Genomic DNA, 24,906 nt, shown 5'->3' with positions numbered 1-24,906 from the left:
AAATCGTGCAGGCGGGAACACCGTTTAGTTTTTTTTTATTAAATAAAAATAACAACCTTAAATCTAATACAATTTACTGTCCACCAAAATGGAGGGCCATTTGAACGTGGACTAGCAATCATCGCTGGCGTGACGTACAAAGAAGTATTATTATCCAAAATAAACAATTAGTTGAGTGTAGGTACGCAGCGTGAGCACATCTCGTCACACACACACACACACCGATATAACTTACAATAACCTATTATGCGTTTTAGTGGTATAACCACGTGGTCCCCCCGGGCGGCGTAAAAAAAAGGTGTAGGTATGAATAACATAACTACGATAGCGTCAGAACCCTGGATCAGGTGCGATATTCTATGTTTGGAGACTATCAACGTTCAATACCTTTTTGATTCTATTTGGTACCTACAGGTATTGAATATGTACTTATAAATAATTAAGATTATTTATTACGTATTGACTCAAACTATGTGAAAAAATATGGTCCAGACAACCTGACGTCTGGCCACTTTCTTTATATGTTTTTTCACTGTTCGTTGAGGTACTAGATAATGTAGGTAGCAAATAGTAGTACTTAAAGTTGAAGAGAAGAGAACCATAATGAAGACTATAGAGAACCGGAAAGGAAATATGATTGGCCACCTGATACGACACGATTCATTTATAACAAACAACATAGACTAAGAGAACATTTATGAAACAAATAAAAGGTGCAGGTCGGTTCGTATCAGGAGGTGAAGGTTTTAGCGGGAAGAAGAGAGGAATGGCGATTAGTACTCCACAGACAAGAGCGCAGCTCTTAAATAAAAAGAGAGAGAGAGAGACCAAATAGTATCAAAAAGGTATTGAAGTTTGATAGTTTCCAAAAATAAAATATCGCACTTGGTCCAGGGGTTCTGACGCTAACCCATAACTACCCCTCAATCGTCAACGCAGCTATGCTTTTTATAGGATCGGCCAGACACATTCTTACATAAGACTGACTGAGCTACTACTTATTACCAAATGCTAGAGTAATAAATAAAGTATAACTACGTACGAAGTACATTTATAACGATACTGCTGATGTATTAAGGCTTCCGTACACCAAAAGCAGGTCGGAAGCTGCACTGTTTGCGTGCGAGTTCACGCGTGCTTTATGCTAGGTAGGTACCTACATGAAATGCGTCACACCAAAAGCAGTAGCTCTTTAAACGTGGGCATCACATCACTAATTTAAGAGCCACGCTGTTGTCGGTATAGCATTCTCCATTCTTGTGTATCAAAGACCAATTCCTTCACATCCTTATAAGACACGACGTTCGCCTTCTCTTTAATCTGTTCCATGTAAGCTCTTCTTGGTCGTCCTCTTGCTCTCTTTCCTTGTAGGTTCCCTTCTATGATGTAATGTACTTATGTGATGTAAACGCGGGCATAGAATAAGGAATAATACTACGTATTTTTAGCGCGGGCCAGCAGCGCAGTTCAGCATGCGACATGAATTTACACAAAAAGTCGTTTTTATACCTATATCCTCTTGCGCACGAATAGGTAAACAATGGGGAGACTGGGGACTTTAAGGTTTCAAAGATAAGTATTACAGAAACACAATGTCGTGGGCAATTTTCTCCCAATTAGGTACTTACATGACACAATCGCGCGTTGGAACGCACTGTTTCTAACATGCCGCTGCTTTTGGTGTGCCGAAACCTTTATTGCAAGCTATTGGGGTGTCCGTACACTACAGTTAGGTACCTACCAAATAAACAACTACCTCGGTACCTACTAATGTAGAGGAGGCCTGTATAATACAGGATGTTTATGATGATACAAAGAACGTGTTTTTTTGCCGATCTACACCAAAATGAACAAGTATAATGTTTTATTTTTTAACTGGTTACTGACTCTGGTATGGTAAGAAATCATTGTTTAGTTTGTTTGTTGATCCTCTGTAAGGCAGACTTATCTACAAACCGTAAAGCATCCAGTACCCGAGGTCACAACAATGGCGACACGGGTGTTGAATAGGGCAGCCGCAATATAGTATTTATTGCACAACACGTGCTGCGCAGATGACACCCTTAAACGGCTTTGTGTCTTCCTCTAACAAAGACTCTTGATCCTTGTCCTCCAATTATAGAATAAGGAGTAATACTACGTATACTTAGAACTGCAACTCTCCGCTGCGGCTAAGTTTACCTCAGTCTTACTTTAGTTTTCACTGGTATGGGTGTCAGACGTCACAGATGCGCGTGTATGATAACGTCGATGTGTAGTGTCTGTGTAGAACGAGGATTTTTGTTTTTTGTATGAAGTGTCAAGTGTGTGCTCTAAGGTACGTAAGTACCTATCATAAGTTATACGTACAGTCGCAATCGCGCATTCCGCTTTGATTCCTGTTCGGAGGTTTCTTTGGGTTTTTGACCCGATTGCAGCCTACGACGCCCTACGTTCGTCTCAAGGAATACCTATACTACCTACTCTCTGGTCTCAAGGAATATACTACGGTCTAACAGACTTACTGAGTTGGAACTCAGTAACCTACTCAAACACCAGAGGCAACTACGAATACCTAATAATAATGAAAGAGAATCATTTATTATAAGAAGTCCGTAAATTAGTCTGGCTATCTACCCTAAAACGGATAAAAAGCGTGACTTTCGAAATCATTGTGTAAAGGAAGTTGTTTAAGACCCAAAGTGCTATAGGTATATCACAAAAAAATTGGTTATTGAAATTGTGATTAGTACCTAGTATTAGTACTTACCTGCATAATACAATTTATTAATATCATTATGTTTTTTTATTAAAATAATTTTAAAGCAATCTTTCATACATACCTACCATTGCAAAATATTTCCGAACGTAAGCTAAGCTAACCTCATTAGAGAATGTGCAGTGTCAATTTGTCAAATAAAAAAAAAAGTAAATCGAAACAAACAGTCAAATAGGCAAGTCGCGCGCATTTGCTTTCTGAGTTTTCTGACCCGGCGTTCTTTCTGTGAAGTTTATGATAATAATGTTAACGTTGTTAGTTACATTGTGACCTATCAGGTATTGCATTTTTTATTGTTTTTACATAAAAATCCATATTTTGTATAGAAGTTTGTAAAGAAAAACCAGTAGTTGCTACTTCCCTTGTGATCACTGATGTCGGATAACTTTGTTCAGTGAACATGTTTATCGTCATCCAAACTAGAATTTCGATTATTAATAGGTTGTTCCACTAAAACCTACATTGATAATAGAAAAAATATAATTTTGTTACAAAACTAACTACTTACATAATTTAAAGTTTGTTAGTTGTATTTATTCCCAGCATGCTTTTTGTTACAGACTTAAAATGTCGAAGAGGCCGTATATCGCACAATATTCGAGTCCGAATATCGTTTTAGTGCCTTCTGAGTCGGACAAGGAGCCACCTGTCAAGAAATTAAGGGCTGATAGTATTCCTTTGCCCACGCCAACGCCCCACAGCATACAAAACATACATTCCATACCTATGCCACAAACACAACATGTGCCTACACATATACCAATGTGTGGATATACATATCCTTACAACCAGGTTTATAATGCACCAATGCAAGCAAACTTTCCACCAAACACAACAGTCCGTATGCCTTATACTTCCAATGATATTGTTCCTAATGATTTGTCTGTGGGTTCCGATCAGTTGTGTAAAACAGTAAAGAATGTGAATGCCACACCAAAGAAGAGCTGGGCTTCCAACTACTTGACAAGCATAGGGCAATCATACAAGAAACCTATAAAGGTAAGTTCACTGACAAAGAATATTGATACTTTGCGAAAACATAAAACTAGGGACCACACTATGATTGTTATTTAAGTTACTAGTACCTAATACAATACATAATACCTTTATTCAGAAGGAATAAAATCAAATACCTATACTTTATTGCATACAAACAGAACTTACAAACATTTATAAAACATTTACAACCACTACCAGGATCAAACATACAACACAGGAATACAAATTATACCAAAAACAATAGGCGGCCTTATTGTCGAAATTATTGTAATAGGTTACCAACTTCTCACATACAAAGTCATACCTGTAGCCCCTAATGTGGTGAGCAGAGCCACAAGTAATCCGAAGACCTCTTTTAATAAGAAGTTATAAGATAACATGTCCTTTTTTCAACATGACTGGGATGATAAACCACTGTTTTATTTTAAGCTCTCACTCCAGCATAGAAATAAATACATAAAGTTAGTTGGCAATGATATTAAGTACATTGCTTTGATTTGATAATGAGTATAAATGTAACACCAGACTTATAGGTAGGCAGTTAAAGGCAGATAGGTAGGCAGCACCTATAGGTGGGCAGTCTTTACAAAATTTATAATGCATGCAAGTTTCTTGAATGAATAGTACCTATTATGATTTTAAACAAACCACTAATAAAGCCTTGATATTTGTTAACATTAATACTGTTATATTATAGGCAAGAAGATATGAATACATTTGTAACATGATGCTAAATTATGTAGAACACTAAAAGAATGCTCAAAGTGCTAACATAAACAATTCTCATAGATATGTGAGCACCTACTGACTGCGGCGGAAGTATAATAAATAATAATAATTAGAGAGTAGAACTAGGCAAAAGTGAGTAGGTAATTTCTAGGTAATCATGTCCCACCCTCAGCCACATCGTCACTTACCATCTTTAGATTAGATTGTGGTCAAATACTCACCCAATCATGGATAAAGAAATTACTGGAACAAAATATCTAAGAACTTTACATTGACCAAAAGAAAAGCAAAATGGCCCTTCATGTTATTTCTAAAATTTATTTTCACAGCATACACAAACAACATGTTTTTACACTATCTCAATTTTATTTTAACTATTATCTATAACTGTACCTAAATTTATGCACAATAAAAATCTTTATCTTTATCTTTATCTTAAAGAACAGCCATATTTCCATGATTATAATATCCATTTTAGAACTTTATAGCAAAATTGTGATTATTTAGTGTCTGTCCATCTCATTAGGGACTACGGGCGGGAATGATGTATGTATATAATAATATATTATCTTCTATGGTTTAGTATAGATTATGTTGCTACCTATATTGCTTCTCTTTATTTTGAGCAGAATAATAGGGGGTGGAAGATATGTTGTGCCAGAGTATAATAACAAAGGTCATAATTTATACACAAAAACAAAAGATAGGAAAACTGTTTGGGGTAAATAAACATTGTTGTCACTAAGGTGTAAGGCGTACCAGAAATTGATGACGAATGGCGATTAAAATTGCCATGGTAAGCAACACTTGGATAATAGGACGAAAACTTAATATTAATTTATTTCTCAACATGGGCCTCAAGTGTAGCCTTGTAATATTAAACTACTTATTTTTCGTATTTGCAGCTTAATCTATCATCATCAAGGAGAAAGTTCAATACATCAAATGAGACACAAAAGCACAATACAACTTCACATAACTTTAATAATTGTGTTAGAGAAGAAATAAACGAAAATGTTAATAAACCGCAAACAGAATCTAGGGAAATTAATCCGAAACCAGTTGCAGTACAACAACCTACAACAACAATATCGCAAAATTTAAATGACTACGTTAGTGTAGAAAAAGTCGAAGCTATTGATAGATCGCCATCTGTAGCTAGGGAGGTTAATAATAAACCAGTTACAGTCCAACAACCAACAACAATTTCGCCAAATTTAAACAACTACATTAATGTAAAAAGCTGCGAAAATATTAACATATCGCAAACTGTAACTAAGGAGGTTAATCAGAAACTAGTAACACTTCAACAATCTGCAACACCACATTTAGAACACAACAGCTATTTATCCGTTTCATCGAGCAGTATGGACAGTCAAGTTAGACTAGATAAAGAAAAAACAGTACAAAATAGAAAAATATTTAAAAACACAACTCACTTACCAACACTCTCTGAAAACACACATAACAAAATGTACAATGACGACCTCAAAGTTAAAGATGTAAATAAAAAATCTCTGTCGCTTAAGTGTGCAGAAAGTGATCCTCCACATCCTATAAAAGAAACTAAAATTAAAACAGCATGTGATGCTAAACAATTATTTACACATAACCTAACACATAACGATACAAGTCTGAAAAGCCATGATGATCTTTTAAAACCCAAACAAAATATTTTTCAAGAAGAAAAAGACAGTAAAAATAGATTATCGAACAAGACTCACACTAAAATGCAAAATATATATCAAGACGAACAAAAAGACAAATATAAGACTAAAGACAAACAAAAACCAAGCACTAGTAGTGGTCATAAGTATACAGATTCAGAGAATAAAGATTCACGTAGTCGAAAGCACGATGGCAAAAAAACTACAAGTAAGGCTGCAGACTGCAAAGTGTCAAAACACAAGAGCAGTCAAGCAAATAAAGATTACAAAATACTTAAAGAGATCATCCAAGATAAGATTAAAAAAGTCCGCGAATCAAAAAATCTTATGGAGCTTAAAAAAAAATCTGAAGAACAACCAGACAAACGCCTTTCATCTGATAAACGATCAAATAAAAAAGTTTTATCTCACTCTAAACCAAAGAAAGATTCTGAAAGAGATAAACGTGAATTAAAAATAAAGTCCACTTCAAAAAGATGCAGTCCTAAAAAAGAAACCGAAGAAACATCTAAAACACGAAAACGATCACCTCCAATCAAAAGTGTTATACAAATGAAAGACAATTTGAGAAAATCTCCATTAAATACCCAAGTAGTTGATAAAAACTTCGATCTTAGAACAAAACTAACGCGTAGAGGTTTAAGTCAATACTTTACAAAGTTACAAAATGCGGGCAAAAAGTTCTCAGAAAAAACAAAGGTAGAACGAGATAATTTGATCATAACGGTTCAAAACGAAAATAACAATGAATCAACATCACCAGATGTAAAAGAACAAGTAGCTCAAAAAGTTAAAACTAAAAAGTACAAAAAAGTAAAACTGGTAATAAATTTAATTTGTGAAAACACAGAATCTAGTGATACTGATGACGAAGAAAGTATTCAAGTAGGTGATACTTGCGCGATGACTAGTGAAGATCTGAGTTTCCTTGACGATTTGAATATTGATGAGATCGTCGACAGTTTGAACCATTGTAAAAGTGATCCAGATTCCGCAAAGAATACTAAACTGTCAGTTCATGACGACATTATCTGTGTAGATGACTTATCAGACGATGAAAACTCAGATGCATCCACTGTGCATTTAGAAGAATTAGACGAAATACAAAACGAAACGTCTATAAAACGTGAGAATGAACAAGATCATTTAGGAAACATAACAAGCAATAAGCTAACTTCGGAACCTCAAAGGTAAGTGAAATACAGTTTCATTTTGTTTTAAATAAGTTTTTCGCATATACCTAATTTATAAACACAATTTTTTTTACAGGTATCTGGCACAAAATATCGAAACCACACAAAACCAATCTACATCAAGTACGAACGGGACTATAAAAACAGAGATTTGCGACGACGATGAATCGCCGATACAAGAAACTCTAATACCTCAAAATGAAATAAAAAAAGAGTTACTCGATGATGGCTGTAATAATACTACATTAGCAGTCGATGGACTAAATAAACACTGTAGTAAAATAATAGGAAACATGCAGATAAATGATTGCAACAAAATCGAACCAGAAAAGCAAGTAGCTTCATTACCTATAATTGAAATAAAGCAAGAGCCGTCTGATGATTATTGTGATATTTCCAACAACAAAGAAATTGCTTGCGATAATGCTAAAACGCAGGATTTAAATAATAGCTGTTATAAAATATTAAATGATAATGAAAATTTACAAACAGCCGTGCTTGCAACTGATATTAAACAAGAAACACTTGAAGTGTCTGATAGTAATTTAATTAATATTCCCACAAGTGATGACACAGGAAGGGATTACACTATCACGCATATTAAAGAAGAAAATGAAAATGTGGACTATACGGAAAAGAATAGCGATGAAGCAGAAAATAAAGTGCATACGTCTGAAATAACTGAAGTTGTTCCAGATAATATAATTGATCATGAGAAACCTGATGAGACGAAGGATACAGAGAGAGAAACATGTGTTAATTTGGCAGAATATAAAGCTAATGCTGCTGAAAGTCAGAATATATCATTGATTGCAAATGTTGAAAGTGATACAGATATGAAAACTGTAAGTAATGCGGCTAAAATCCAAAGCAACCTTCAAATTCCTTCAGAAACACATTCAAAACAAAATCCGAAACATGAGACACCAACAAAATCTATAGAATTAAACGAAGAAGATAACTTGTTAAGCGACAATACACAAATTCTAGCAAGTTCCGATATAATTATAAAAGATTCCGATGAGGATGATGTAATGAAAATGTCAGATTTAGCAGATAACAAAAAATCTGATACTGACATAAAACAAGAAAACCATGTAGAAGAAAATTCTGTAAATTCAAAAGATATAAAGAAAAAAATACAAAATATTACAGAATCTTTCATATTACAAAAACAACCGGAAGTAAAGAATACTGTAAATTCCGGTTCACCGAAAGTTGAAAATAAAGAACTTGAAACAAGTACAGAAACTTCTAATAAACAAGAACTACTAGAACCAAAAAGTATTTCGCCAAAAGCTGAACTAACAGGTTCCAAGCAGTCTTTAGAAAATAAAGAGAAATCTAATGTAGAACCATCGAATACTTTAACGAGCAAAATCGTATCAAATAAAGTAGACGACGACGAACTAAATTCAAACACCGGAATTGTAGTGCCTAAAAATACCGTTGTCAAAGATGTCTCTGAGCCAGACCAGAAATTTAATGACGACAAAATATTTATTAAGACTATGGAACAACACATGTTTGCATATCTCAAAGAGCCTTACACAGTCACTGCTATAATACGCAAGGGACATTACTCTAAAATATTGAGGTGTACCAATTCTAAAGGTCGTCTATCTGCTGTTAAAGTCAGAAGGTAAGACAAATATATTCTAACATATTTTTTAATAAAATTATAAATTTTGAATCGTTTCACTGGACTGCAATTATTTAGCTGATTTGTCTTATGAATATTCTTCAACATTTTTATTTATAAAGTGTTTATTTCCATAGCCCATACTTCAACGAAGGTAGCGCAGCTCAAAGAGATATGCTGATAACACTACAAAAGGACGTACCACGGTCAAAACTGCTCTTTCCCTGCCTCTTCAAAACTTTCACCGTCGAAAACTACTCCTGTTTTCTAATGGAATGTTACCCTACGAATTTGTTTCAAACTCTCAAACAAGTTAACGTGCTCCACATAGATGTAGTGCAACATTTGTCAAGACAATTAGTTGAAGCTGTGTCTGTGTTGCGTTCGCACAACATCGTCCATGCAGGTAATACACTTTATTTACACGACACTACTGCCTGAATTTCAATGAACACAGTACAAAGGTGTATAAGGTGTAGGCAATGGGGAATAGTAAATACACCCACTTCTCGCCAGCTATGTTTAAATCCCGTATAATAGGGGGTTGAGCCTATTGCCATTAACCGGGCCGGGTACGAGTCTGGTAAACCACGTGATGTCAATGAATACTTGTACATGTATATTTTTTATGATGAGTAGGAATTCCATCAACCCGCACTGGAGCTGCGTGGTTGATAGAGGGAATGCTTAGATCAGCAATGGGACGCACAGGGGCCGTTAACAGATCACCATTTTTTTCTGTTTCGTTTCCAGATATCAAACCCGGTCATATTCTGATAAACAACTTACATGACAGAATCAAGCTGTGTGGGTTTGACACTGCGTATTACATTCAGGATTGCGTATTGAAGACTAACATCGGTACTGTCAATTACCGCGCTCCTGAAATCATACTCGGCTATTCGGCAGGTTAGTTTCATATTTATATATTTTTCATCTATATCTTATGCTTTAAATTACAACGTAATTCAACCGTACATCAGGTTTTCAATATTTGAAGAACCTCTAGTTCCCTGACTGAGGTTTTTCTTGTCCCGGTAGTTAGTTTTCCCCGGCTATACACGTTGTGAGCTGTAGTAGTTTTAGGCGGATGAAACGTTAGGACAAAAAAAATATGTAAAAATTGCCAATTCAAAGTGTAACTATGTTACCAATTGAATAAAGATATTTTTGAGTATGGGTTCAAAAGACTAGAAACAAAAGTATTGTTAACGCTAAAACGGCGCGGATCAGACCTACTTATACTGGATAATTCTATAAACTTGTTCATCATCCAGTGTAAGTTGGTCCGATACCATAGTTGTGGAGTCGATAAATAAACACATTAGAATTTTCCACGTTCTGACAACCCAATATTTTTTTCCAGATTACAGTGTCGACGTGTGGTCCACGGCTCTAGTGATGTTTGAAATGGCCACAGGCACTCAGTTGTTTCCAGGAACTTTCGACAACGATGTACTTTTTAAACAAATGTGCACTTTAGGTTACATGCCTATTGACATGATTAAAGAATCAAAGTTTGCACGCTGTCATTTCTTCAATACCACATTTAAGAGGAAACTTGGACGTCGGGTAAGGAAGTTATTTAATTATATTATAATTAACTAAATAAGCAACCAAAAACTTCCTGCAGAAATCTATGTACTGTGAAGGGTAACCCCTTCAGTTGTGTATATTACTAAATATCGGCAAACTAAACTTAAGACCTAGATAGGGTGAGGTCGACTTCCGATACGTATTCGTACGGAGCGGAAGGATAGGTGCATAGTGTGCGTCGCTGGTTGTATGCAAATAAAAACACAAGCTTGAATTTAGAAATGAACTGTAATATTTTAAAATTATTTACATACGTACGATCACGAGCATTAATATGTATACACTTTGGTACCATGTCACATTAACTTTTTTGACAAATTGTACTGTAAGTATCACTAAATGTCAAATATGTTAGTGCGACAGAGTCCTAAAGTGGGTACATTATATTGCTCATGACTGTACATACATAAACTCACGCCTATTTCCCACCGGGGTAAGCAGAGACTATGGTATTAGTAGTAGATTTGCTTCGATCCTGACACACTTCTCCTGCTTCCTCCACATTCATCAATCGTTTCATACACACAGCGCCGGTTCAGAGTAGATCGTACTAAACCTTTTCTAAGGACATCTCCGTACGTCCTTCTAGATCTTCCTCTGCCAGCCCTACCATCAACCTTCGCTTTATATACCGCTTTCGTAATCCTATTATCCTTCATCCGCTCTACGTGTCCAACCAACTTAACATTTCCTTCTCAATCTTAGTCACTATGTCGTCTTTTACACCACATCTCCCACATATCACACTGTTTCTCACTCTAAAATATTATTTTTTTTTTAATTAAAAAAAGGGAAAAAGCAACACCCCGTCGCCATGATGTTAAAAAGGGTAGAAGAAAGAGAAACCGCGGTGTTGCCATAATACAAAACATAAATATTGGTGTATACTACCTACATAGCATTATTCTTTATTATATACCACTGTATTGTATCTTGCAGACTACAGTTATGAAGAACGCACAAGACTTCTATATAAACGGCATTCTTGGATCGAGGTTGAAGAAAGTTTACTACCAGCGTTGGGGCCAGGATTTGTCAAGGAAGAACCGAATGAGAGATCTGGCTAAACTAAATAGTATTTACAACCTTCTTGAACAGATGCTGCAAATACACCCTAATACAAGGTTGCCAATTGAACTTGTACAAGCCAATCCCGTCTTTGACGCCTCGTTTTCATTTTAACTTCCAACTACGGATGGCTTATGTTCATAGGCGCAAATTTTCATTTTTGTTAATTCTATAATATTTAAACTGTAAGTTACGTTTAGAAGAAACGACAGCACAATGCCGAAGTTATTCATTCGCTATACACCTTAAAACGTAGCATGATTAGGGCAACAGAGATATAGTATATCCCCTAGAGTGAAAAAGACGAACGATGTCCCTTTCTAACGGTATACAGCTTTGTACGAAAGAGACGAGAAATATGTAACTCTTCATGCTACGTTTCAAGTGGTATTATAACATTTCGGCTCCTATTATTAATTATATACTTTTTCAGACGTTATTTTTGCTCCTACTGGTGCTGTTATAAGTTTACTTAGTTTTAGCTGTTACATTGGTTGGTGCGTTTGTCACTTGTTTTCTTTAGATTTTGTTTTTTTTTCTTTAAAATAAGAAGCGCCTATTTCGCTTCTTATCCTATATAGTTATTGTTATTTGTAAAATTCAAATTATATTTTTAGGAGCCTCAAGGTAAGGCTCTGTTGTGTTAGCATGTAAGTCTTTGCTTATTATTTACGTCATTCGAAGCAGGGTTTGAAAGCGGTTGCGGTATACAAGGGGTTAAGTTTACGCTATCGTTTTACGGACCAACTGGGGGGTTAAAATGGCCACATCGAAGCAATTCATCTACGAAAGCAATATTGCAATTTGACATTTGCGCATATAAAAAGCAAGTGCGCAATGCAACCAAATGTCAAAAAGCAATATTGTTTTCTTAGATGAAATGCTTCCATGTGGCCATTTTAACCCCCCAGGAAATCGTTACCGTAATTTCATACCGGTATGATAACGGTAACAGTAATTGTAAGATCATTGTTATGTTACACATGATTCACTAATAAATTATTATGAATTATTAACTTAACCTTAACCACTTGTATATACCTTATACTCCTCTTTAACGTAAGTGACATGTCTCGCCTCTTTCGCCCTAAGCTGTATACTATTAGTGCGAAAGAGACATGTCTGTCATCTAAACAAGTATGTACTATTATGCAGCAGTCTTCTTCTATCGTGTGGGTTGTGAGGTGGAGTACCAACCTCATCCACCCTGGTGTCAGGGTTAATATTGAGCCGCCATAGGCCCCTGACATGGCTCATGTAACGACTACTTACATCAGTAAGTAGTAACCGGGACCAACGGCTTAACGTGCCTTCCGAAGCGCGGGTCATCTTAATTTCGGACAATCTGGTGATCAGCCAGTAATGTCCTAACCAAACAAGGAACCACAAAGTAATTTTTGTGATATGTCCCCGGGAATAGAACCCGGGCTCCCCGGATCGTGAGCCCAACGCTCAACCACTGGACCACAGAGGTCGTTATGCAGTAGTACTATCATAATCATGCTACCTTAAATAATGTATAACCGTTTTCAAGCCCAGATTTGAATTGAAGTATGTTCTGTACCAGTGACTGATTTTTAAATAACTCACTTCTAATTCTTGTTTATGTGAGACAAAATTATTGTATGAGGCCTTATGATTGTCGTCAAATTGTTAAAAAAAAATTGTAAAAATTTATTACGTTACAGTATTGTGTGTAAAACTTTAATGATTTGTTTTTTTTTATATTTTTTTGTCTATTTAAGTTATTAAAGGATTGTAACTAAATAGTTAAAACTAGTGTTTCTTGTAATCTTTTTCATAGTCAGTTTACAATATTGTAAACTAAAAACTTGCATTTATTTTATTGTAGAAATCACGAAAAAAACTAGTGTTTCTTGTAATCTTTTTCATAGTCAGTTTACAATATTGTAAACTAAAAACTTGCATTTATTTTATTGTAGAAATCACGAAAATTCATTTAGACAGCTGTCAGCCTCATTGTAAACGGAAACCACGTAAAGAAAATTAAACCATTATGACGTTAAGAAAATCTGACAGCTACAGCTACAGACTAAATAATAATAATGGACTTTTCTTGTAATTATCACAATACAACAGTATTGTAATTATAATTGATGTAATTTTCAAACAATAGGGAATTTTACGAGGGCAAAGAGATAAATCATAAAATGAATTTCTAAATTGTCTTCATAAAATCTCTTTTTCCCTTTAAAACTTATTTTCGAATTTTAATTACTAAATGAGGTAGCAGTGACGATGGTAGACCGCTGATGACGTCACTATTACAGTATTTCCATACAAATCCAATAGAAAATATTCGTTCTGACGTTTCGTAAAAAGTATCTCATTTCACTAAATTATAAAATCACCTAGGTGTACAGTCATGAGCAATATAATGTACCCACTTTAGGACTCTGTCGCACTAACATATTCGACATTTAGTGAGACTTACAGTTCAATTTGTCAAAAAAGTTTATGTGACATGGTACCAAAGTGTACACATATTAATGCTCGTGACCGTACTGAGGTGGACCACGACAGACGAGGGTATAAAATAACCTACTACTTGAGCAACGCAACAGAATCACGCGGCCCTCCTTATTCTCCAAATGCGGTAGCCAATGATACATTCTGAGTATGCTACCAAAGCTTTGAGGTATTGGGAGTGTAGGTAATATAACAACAAACAACAACATACTTAATAAAGAAATTTTAATTAAAACCTATTAGGAAATATATTTTCAAACGTAGTCAAAATCAACATATACGGCAAGAAAAAAAGGAAAACACCCGTTTATTTCGTTATCAATAATTTGGTACGCGCACAAAACTCATGGCGCTAAAATCGCTATCTTTGTTTATCGCCCTTTTTCGACCGCAATTGCAAGTCAAATTCAAAACATGCAGAAGAATACATTGTGGCAACAACTCCTTACGACTTAATTTCAAGCGAAATCCCTTATTTGTTTAGGCATCTCCTTGGTATGGCTATCAGGCACTGGGAGTACTAAAGAATGGCGCGGGCGGTGTGCTCTGTTTCTTACTATAGACACAGCCCGGAAACTCCATTCAAAAATGTCATTACGTTTTGCCTTACCGCGTAAGTGCGAGCGAGACACAAACACAACACCCCCCCCCCCCCCCCCCAGCTTACGGCCATTTAGAAGACCCAGAGGGAGTGAGGTCGGCGCCCGATACAAATTCGTGCGGGGCGGACCGTTCAATAATACGCTGCAGATAATAGAGATAATAAATATGAAATAGCACGGATACGGAACCTTCATACCATTACAATAGTTCCCATAGTCATGTCGTGAACCATACATAATCATGTAAGGTCACGAATTATCTGAATTCTGAATCACATTCCAAAACTGAAATGTGTCATAGTTATATGAAATACCTATGGGGCAAAATACCCACAAATGGGCAACGTGCCCATAGCTGTCTAAATATAGGGTAAAAAACCAACGATGTTAGAATATGTGATTAGAATGTTTTATAGTTATATGAATACCAATGGGGCAAAATACCCACAAATGGACAACGTGCCTATAGCCGTCTGAATATAGGGCAAAAAGCCCACGATGTTTGAATATGGGGTGAAACCCCGCGAATGGCCTCCAACCGCCCCTTACAGCCATCCCTGTCCACCTGATTGCCTTGATAAATTCATCTGATTACCTGATAAATCACCACAACGATATTACCTACTGCAATGTTTTACTGTTTGTTTTACTATCCGTTTTACTGTTTACTGTCTGTTGTTCTCTTTATCGATTTGTATCGGATAATACAAATATAGCATAACTGATATCGAAGTAATTAGGAAAATATATAAGTATTATAAGACTTAACTGAATATTCTTCCTGCACATCGACAGGAAGTCTGATAAAACTGTTGTTGATTGTTATACCTGAAAACACACTGTTTCTTCTCTAATCTGTTTCTGAATAATCTGAATATTCACTGATTTCTGTTCTCTCCTCTTAATGCAATTTCATTTGTTCCCTTTGTCGATTCATACCAAATAATACAAATACCTATAGCATAACTGATATCTAAGTAATTAGGAAAATATATAAGTATTATTAGACTTAACTGAATATTCTTCCTGCACATCGACAGGAAGTCTGATAAAACTGTTGTTGATTGTTATATCTGAAAATACACTGTTATTTCTGCTCTGATCTGTTTCTGAATAATCTGAATGTTCACTTATTTCTGTTCTCTGTTCTAATGCACCTTCTTTTGTTCTCTGAAAATTATTTAGTTTTTTCGTAATGACAGCCCGCCAAAAGCATCAACTTTTTTCTGGCCAGTGTTGTTATGACATATATAACCTACAAATCGATTACTCACTCGAGTAAAAATAAAATCGATATGATGTATTTTAATATTATTATGAATTTGATTATTTAAATTCGAGAACTGATTACAGTTCGAGACACTGCCCCGACGCGAGAATTATGAAATACACCTGTGTTTTGATTAAGTTTAGCATTCTACTCTGCTGTAGGTTTTGAGTAGATTGTGTAAGTTGCTGCACTATGTTCGGAACAACTTGAGCAACAGCAGTTTGCTGAATTAGACTCAAACTCTGGTTCATTTCTCTGTCTTGTTAATTTAGCTGAAGCTGTTGTTGATTGTGAAACAGCGCACTGACTGAAAATTTGGCTGATGTTTTTGATAAAAATAAGCAGATACGTCTATTCTGGGTAACTGGAAAGTAACAGTAACATCACAACTTAATATATCTAATATCACAACTTTCTCCAGATGATGTTGGTATGTTTGGTTTGTGCTGACAACTAACGACTGAAAAAGGTCTAAAAATCGGAGGCATTCCAATTTGTTGCTACTGAAGGTACGGCTTAATAGAGGGCAATTAGGCTCTCACCTGAATATCCTGATCTGCGACTGAAGAGATCGAGGCTGCTGATATCATTGACAGCTCCCTGGTATGCGTCAGCGTATGGTTTACCTCATTAAACTGCTGTTTAATCTTCTCCAACTCCCGAAGCTCGTCAACAAGAAAGAACTCTTAATTGTACTGAATAATAACCTGGAAGGCATCCACTAGCTGTGGAAAATGACTCCTGGATTGCTTCTGCGCCACTGATAGCACGATTGTTGATTCATTTTCTATAACTGTTGTATATGAATTGGTTAATATATGATATTTAATTGAAAACTTGGTCTTAACTCTTAGCAACTGGTTGGTATTCCTTCTAATGACACGAACATGTTTACACTGAATTTTTGCAATATAAATTGAAGTAAAACATAATAAAATTTGTACCCCAAAAACATAAAATCAATGAATTAATACTTTTCGAAACTCGTAAATAAACTGACTGACAACAAACTTAACAACTCAATTCAACTGATCTGATTTCATGATCTGATTTCTGATTTGTTGATAACTGGTATGGTCAATCTGATTTAATGTTGATAACTGGTATACCCAATCTGATTTAATGTTGATAACTGGTATAGTCAATCTGATTTAATGTTGATAACTAACATGGTCAATCCAATTTGATGTTGATAACTGTTATGGTCAACAGTTACATGATCTATCCGATTTGATGTCGATGACATTAACAACTGGCTTCGTCCTTCTGATTTATCAAATGATGTGGTTGATCTGATTCGCAAATAATCTGGTCAATCTGCTTTGACAACTGATTTGGTCCATCTCATTTAACTACTATTATTGGCCCATCTGATTTAAGTCAACTATTATTGGCCCATCTGATTTGAGTCACCTGATTTAACAACTGTTATTGGTCCATCTGATTTGAGCCAACTGATTTAACAACTGTTATTGGCCTATCTGATTTGAGCCAACTGATTTAACAACTGTTATTGGCCCATCTGATTTAAGCCAACTGATTTAACAACTCTTATTGGCCCATCTGATTTGAGCCAACTGATTTAACAACTGAATTGGTCCATCTATTTAGGTCCATCTGATTTGATGTCAACTATTCTGTATCTACTGATTTCATACTGGGTATCATAACACTAAATTACATGTTCAAGATATCCCAGCATCTCCACCATGTCGTGAACCATACATAATCATGTAAGGTCACGAATTATCTGAATTCTGAATCACATTCCAAAACTGAAATGTGTCATAGTTATATGAAATACCTATGGGGCAAAATACCCACAAATGGGCAACGTGCCCATAGCTGTCTAAATATAGGGTAAAAAACCAACGATGTTAGAATATGTGATTAGAATGTTTTATAGTTATATGAATACCAATGGGGCAAAATACCCACAAATGGACAACGTGCCCATAGCCGTCTGAATATAGGGCAAAAAGCCCACGATGTTTGAATATGGGGTGAAACCCCGCGAATGGCCTCCAACCGCCCCTTACAGCCATCCCTGTCCACCTGATTGCCTTGATAAATTCATCTGATTACCTGATAAATCACCACAACGATATTACCTACTGCAATGTTTTACTGTTTGTTTTACTATCCGTTTTACTGTTTACTGTCTGTTGTTCTCTTTATCGATTTGTATCGGATAATACAAATATAGCATAACTGATATCGAAGTAATTAGGAAAATATATAAGTATTATAAGACTTAACTGAATATTCTTCCTGCACATCGACAGGAAGTCTGATAAAACTGTTGTTGATTGTTATACCTGAAAACACACTGTTTCTTCTCTAATCTGTTTCTGAATAATCTGAATATTCACTGATTTCTGTTCTCTCCTCTTAATGCAATTTCATTTGTTCCCTTTGTCGATTCATACCAAATAATACAAATACCTATAGCATAACTGATATCTAAGTAATTAGGAAAATATATAAGTATTATTAGACTTAACTGAATATTCTTCCTGCACATCGACAGGAAGTCTGATAAAACTGTTGTTGATTGTTATATCTGAAAATACACTGTTATTTCTGCTCTGATCTGTTTCTGAATAATCTGAATGTTCACTTATTTCTGTTCTCTGTTCTAATGCACCTTCTTTTGTTCTCTGAAAATTATTTAGTTTTTTCGTAATGACAGCCCGCCAAAAGCATCAACTTTTTTCTGGCCAGTGTTGTTATGACATATATAACCTACAAATCGATTACTCACTCGAGTAAAAATAAAATCGATATGATGTATTTTAATATTATTATGAATTTGATTATTTAAATTCGAGAACTGATTACAGTTCGAGACAAGTCATTTCCATTGGCGTAATACGCATTGCTTCACAATATGCAACTCCTTGACCTATTTACACCCCGACAAATTTATAGTGTTCTAGAAAACGCCACAATATTAAACACATGCCGAATAGTCCGAAAATTCTTACAGACAGAACGATCCGTAACAGAACCCAATTTATCAAATGAGTGATCACTTGGTTTAGGCCCGTGATCAATGCAGACATAATACTAAATAATATTTTTTTTATTTCGGTATATCCATATTTTAAAGGACATATTTTTTGAGATAAGAGCGAAGCGTCATTATAATACCAAGCGGTCTATATCGGGCGGGCCCTTTCGTTGTATGTCGCTGTACATACGTTAATAAGTGATGTGGGTATGATGTCGGGATACCTTTCGGGGTTTAACGGTTAAATAATAACAATGTTTTGTAACAATAAAAAAACAACAATTGTTAGCGTTCAACTCAATGCTGCTGCTGTCATTTGAGTTTGACAGACAAAAAATACTTCTATATAATCATAATCTTCATCTTTGAGACGTCGACGCATCTTTTTATTGAACTTCTTTCACGTTACAAACATCGTTAAAATAGTAAGAATACATCTTTTAATTAAACAAGAAGCATCTTTATTGAAAAGTATCCGAAGAATCCCATGGAGCATATCGGCTACAACAACAATTCTTTCTACAAGTACGGCACATACCTGTCCGGGCATCTCCTTGGTGTGTCCATCAGGGACATGCAGCAGTACCAGCGGCGCGGCGCGGCTGGTGTGCTGCGAGCGCGGTGTTGGCGCCACGTCCACGCGGAAGAAGCCACGGCGCTGCAGCTGGATGATGTCGCCCACCTTCACCTTGGACAGCTCCGGCTCGCCCAGCATTGGGATCTCCCACTGGAATTGTTAACATTCGCGTTAAAACTTAAGGGAAAGCTAAACTCACAATCAGACCTCGGAAACTTCATATAAAACACCTCGTTTTACACAGACACTACACATTGACTTTATCGTACACGCGCATCTGTGTGTGTGACTAAAGTAAGACCAATAGGGGGGTGAGGTAAACCTTGCTCGGAGGCTGGTAGGGAGCTGAGAGTTGCCGTTCTGTACGTAGTATTATTCCTTAATCTATGACTCAATACAAAAATCTCATTCGTACCGTGTGCCTTCTAACTCGTAAGCGCGAGCGAGACTCCTTAGTGGCTTACAGTTACTTAAGATTAAAGTAAGATCCTAGAGGGGGTGAGATCGGCGCCCGATATGAATTGGTGAATATACTTAGTATTCTTCTTTATTCTTTGCCATAATATGACATATAGAAATAAACAAATATACAAAGTTACAACAGGTGGACAGGAATTGCTCAAAATTAACTGGACGGAATCGATGGCTTTAGATTAGTCTTAAAATATAAAATAATTTTACACGTACGTTTTACTGGCATATCAGGAAGATTATTCATTAAAACAATTCATAGTTTTCTTCTATCGTTATGAAGTGGATTACCAACCTCATCAACCCTGGTGTCAGGGTTATCGTTAAGCTGCCAAAGGCCCATGTCACGACTAAGTAATTACATCAGTAAGTAATAACCGGAACCAAATGCTTAACATGCCTTCTGAAGCACGAATCATCTCACTTTCGGACAATCGGGTGATCAGCATGCCTTGTCTTAACCAAACCCGGACTCACCGGGATTCAAAACGGGGATGAGCTTGAGCTCAACGTTCAGCCACTGGACCACGGGGACCGTAAGCAGCTTGAAAATACAGGCCGTCCCGAAAATCACTCAATCAATTCACTACTGACCCTGGTCTGATGGCCGATATACTGCTTGAAGTCTTCATCCTTGCCCAGTAGTGGTTTGGAGATGATGTGGTCGAAGTATACGCAGAACACTTCCACAGCGGGCGACTGCGGTGTGTCAGCCAACCAGGTCAGTTTGAGAGTCTTCTTGTAATCCTTATTGTCGAGGTTGGGAGTCGCGTCTATACTGGTCACTGTGCCGTCTGCAGACCTGGAATTGTTTGCATTTCGAATTATAACATAAGCAAACTAATCTGTGTAACCAGCGCCATAAGTAGGCAAAGATCAACTTAACATAGTGGAATTCACTGGTTTAAAATCCTACAATAAGTCACGCGTTCGACGAACTTAGCCGGACAATGGGAAGCGCTTAGGGCTCGCCTCGTATAATTTTGGTATTCAACTGTTTATTCCTTGGCTGGACTCAGAATAAAGAAAAAAGTACAATATGTTAAACGGTCGTTAGTCGACTTTTTGTGGTAAACAGTAAGGATATTTTCGCCATAAACCAGAAATTCGAGTGTGCGTGTGTGTGTATTTAAATAGTAAATCACATAAAAATTCGTTACATGAGCCATATTGGGCTCAACTCCAGGAACTCGGACGCTAGCAGGTCTATTAGCAGTCTGTTAGACACCCGTACGGTCTTGGACCCTGCGTCGGGGTTATTATGGTGAAGAGCAACGGTGAAGTGCAACAAATATTTTACCCCTGATCTTTAAAAATACTCACTGGTCCACCTGTTTTTACCATCTATCTGGTTTGTTAACAGTCCATTAGACACCCATAAGGTCTTGGCCCCTACGCCGGGGTTCTTAGAGTGAAGTGGAACAAATATTTTACCACCATATTATACTCACTTATGAATCTTATCAATCATAATATTCCCGTAGTTGATAAAAGTCGCGTTTTCACCTTCCTTCAAGGTTTTAGCATCCACCTGGTCTATTAACAGTCTGTTAGACACCCATACGGTCTTAGACCCTACGTCGGGGTTCTTAGGGTGAAGGGCCACAGTGAAGCTGCTCTGTGATACGCTTTTCAGGTTCACTGGTACTGGGTTCGTTTCTAAAGCTGTATAGCGAGGCGCTATGGGGTCGATGACCTGTAAGATTAAAAAAAAAACAGTCGTATTGTATTTCGATCGTAGTATGGAACGAAAGCAAAGATAACATTGAATGAACAATAAGATAATTATATTAATATGCATTATATGTGCGCTATACAGGGTGTTAGTGACATCGACAAAATTTTGAGGGATGATTCAGGCCATGATTCTGAGTTGATTTTAAGTGGAATTTTCCACCATCGGGTGATCAGCCTGCAACGTTAGGACTATAAGGCGACGATACTGGTTGTAATGCGACGATATTGACTGTAATTCGACGTTACTGACTGTAAGGCGATGTAACTGACTGTAAGGCGACGTTACTGACTGTAAGGCGACGATACTGACTGTAAGGCGACGACATTGACTGTAATGCAACGATACTGACTGTAAGGCGACGTTACTGACTGTATAGCGACGATACTGACTGTAATGCGACGATACTGACTGTAATGCGACGATACTGACTGTAGCGCGACGTTACTGACCTTCTTGTTGATGGCCCAGATCTTGTCCCACTCCATGAAGACGACGGAGCGGCTGGAGCCCTGCGCCTGGATGAACTGCCGCAGTCCCTCCACAGTCATGCCGCGCCGCAGCACGCCGCGCACCGTCGGCATGCGGGGGTCATCCCTGCAGACATGCACTCACTGGTAACATAACTCACATCCATTATCATCATCATCAGCCCGTTAACGTCCCCACTGCTGGGGCACGGGCCTTCCCTATGAATGGATAGGGAGATCGGGCCTTAAACCACCACGCGGGCCCAGTGCGGATTGGTGGTTACTAACGACTGCTAATGCAGCCGGGACCAACGGCTTAACGTGCCTTCCGAAGCACGGAGGAGCTCGAGATGAAAACTTTTTTTTGTGGTCACCCATCCTATGACCGGCCTTTGCGAAAGTTGCTTAACTTCAACAATCGCAGACCGAGCGCGTTAACCGCTGCGCCACCGAGCTCCTCAACTCACATCCATATTACGCATCAAATGATGACTTGAATACACACTTCGTGCTGTCATAACATGGATTAATATTTTTTTTTCTCACCTGATGGTAAGTAAAGACATAGCCAATTTATTCAGAAGCGACTGCCTGTTTGACCTTCCAACCCGCGAAGGGAAAACCAGCCCAATACATATTAGCATATTAGGTCACATACCTCCAAAAATGCATTTCTCCGGTATGTGAGTTTCCTCATGATGTTTTCCTTCACCGCTGAGCACGTGTTAATCATTTATGATCCACACATGAATTCTAAAACTGCGACCTCAAAGTGAGAGGCAAGCATTCTACCAACTGGGCTATGGCGGCTTTATCTTTCTTTCTAGTAAATAATCATAATCAGCTGTGGGTTCTGTTCACCCCGTTAGGAATTCTGAATAGTAGTCTACGTAGGTATGTGAAATACTATAACAAATTTCATAATTACCATCCATCGACTAAGCCTTGCTCGACGAACCACGTCAACTTCCTCTTGGATAGTACTGTGTTGGTCATGCTCAATCTGAAACATAAAACACGACAGGTTCAAAGGGGTCTCGGTATCAGAAGGCCTAAAAAGGCCACAGCAGAAATTCGCAACAGAAAAAAGAGGCCCTTGTTGGGATTTGAACCTAGAACCTCAACAGTGGGAGTCAGGCGTTCTTCCGACTGCGCTACTACGGCTAAAAACATATATACCTGCTGTACTCCCAGATGTAAGGCTTCCTCAGCCCCAGCGCGTCTATGAACCAGTAGAACTGCGGGTCCCGGTCGTGGTACTCCATAGTCCTCAGCACGTGGGTCACGCCCTCGATCGAGTCCACTATAGGGCAGGCGAAGTCGTACGTTGGGTACACTCTGCAATTTGAACATTTTTTATCAATAAAAAAAAAATAAACTTCACACACACACACACACACACACGCAATTTGAAAAACTCATAGGTTAGTATTAATAAACTAATCTCAGCTTTGAGACGGCCCTCAAGATCATGTCAATGTGACAGTTCTCATATAAAAACAGAGACTTGAGCATGGTCTTGAGGGCAGTCTCAGATGAGATTAGTTTATTAATACCACCCATAATATCACGTTTATACGTAACACTGATCCCTAATGGGGTGAAAAAAACAATTAACAAGCCAGATCATCACTCATCACTAATTTAAGAGTCACACTCTTGTCGGTGTAGCATTATCCACGATACTTTTTTAGGGAAAAATAGGGCAGCATTTCCCTCTTGCATCGTCACCCGTCACTCTCTCACAGTACTGCACAGAAAGAGACAGATGATCTCTCTCGCGGCGAGAAAGAGTCGCGTTCTTACGGTGCTAAGCCCGCAGATGATCAGCCATTTACATTTTACTCACAAGACAACAAAAAAAAGTTTATTGCAGTAACATCTGGTACATAGCATTAAATAAGGGTTGGAATCTCCTTTTAAGCAGGCATATATGCTTGTATTAGGAGACTCCGCTCTACCGTAACAATTATTTATTTGTACCTATTTCATAAATTTTAACTTATAATACAAAATGAGCATGAGCGTAACTGTATGAGACCCGTCCCTTCCAACAGGTAATTTATTGTATTTCATGAGTATCTTTAAAAAGATTACCGATTAGTTCTAATTATCAAATTCCATGGGGTTTAGAATAAAAAAAAAGTTTGTCGTAACTCGAAATTGGTTGAAACAATACCCAAAATCGTACTGAAACCCCCGAATTCCGGCTTAACCCCGCGTATTTCGAGAAAGTCGCCACAGAACAAAAATATCAACTAAAAAAAAATCTGTTCATGGAGGGGGATGTTTTGACTCATCGTCCTTGGGGCCGTCCATTAATCATGCGAGCCTCGAGAGGGGTCCATGAAAAAATCACGAAATATCATAAGGGGGAGGGGGGTAGTAATATATCACGAGTATTAATTTTTTCGGCAAACGCGCGATACTGAACCGAAAAGCGGCGTTTCGTGCAATTATTTTCGTAGGTACTAAAAATACACGTGATATAGGATAATAGGGGGGAGGGAATGCAAAAAAAAAAACACATGATTAATGGACGGCCCCCTTTGGCATGCATTTAAATTTAACGTGAATGTGTGTGTGTGTATGTGTATGCGCGTGTCTTTGTACGTATGTGTTTGAG

General features: G+C 37.3%; 2 protein-coding genes across 9 annotated transcripts in view; one reads left to right on the top strand and one right to left on the bottom strand.

Moving 5' to 3' along the window:
• The window catches only part of LOC126375192 (bifunctional glutamate/proline--tRNA ligase), a 56,921-nt gene that overhangs the window by 27,286 nt on the left and 4,729 nt on the right, over positions 1 to 24,906 (bottom strand). For all 8 annotated transcript variants that reach the window (XM_050022063.1, XM_050022065.1, XM_050022066.1 and 5 more), the window contains exons 8-13: positions 23,460 to 23,618; positions 23,209 to 23,283; positions 22,263 to 22,407; positions 21,527 to 21,771; positions 20,670 to 20,877; positions 19,566 to 19,754 (exon numbers count right to left, since the gene is read on the bottom strand). In XM_050022063.1, coding sequence (XP_049878020.1) covers positions 19,566 to 19,754; positions 20,670 to 20,877; positions 21,527 to 21,771; positions 22,263 to 22,407; positions 23,209 to 23,283; positions 23,460 to 23,618 — 1,021 coding nt within the window. The remainder of the gene's footprint in view (positions 1 to 19,565; positions 19,755 to 20,669; positions 20,878 to 21,526; positions 21,772 to 22,262; positions 22,408 to 23,208; positions 23,284 to 23,459; positions 23,619 to 24,906) is intronic.
• LOC126375194 (uncharacterized) lies at positions 2,956 to 11,769 on the top strand. The gene is made up of 8 exons (XM_050022072.1): positions 2,956 to 3,036; positions 3,319 to 3,757; positions 5,392 to 7,343; positions 7,423 to 8,988; positions 9,126 to 9,394; positions 9,742 to 9,897; positions 10,355 to 10,560; positions 11,524 to 11,769. The coding sequence occupies exons 2-8, from the start codon at positions 3,326 to 3,328 to the stop codon at positions 11,764 to 11,766; spliced, it is 4,824 nt and encodes a 1,607-aa protein (XP_049878029.1). The 5' UTR covers positions 2,956 to 3,036; positions 3,319 to 3,325; the 3' UTR covers positions 11,767 to 11,769.

This window comes from Pectinophora gossypiella, chromosome 18 (genome assembly GCF_024362695.1).
Source record: "Pectinophora gossypiella chromosome 18, ilPecGoss1.1, whole genome shotgun sequence".
Classification (NCBI taxonomy): Eukaryota; Metazoa; Arthropoda; class Insecta; order Lepidoptera; family Gelechiidae; genus Pectinophora; species Pectinophora gossypiella.
This window is presented reverse-complemented; position numbering and strand designations above follow the sequence as displayed.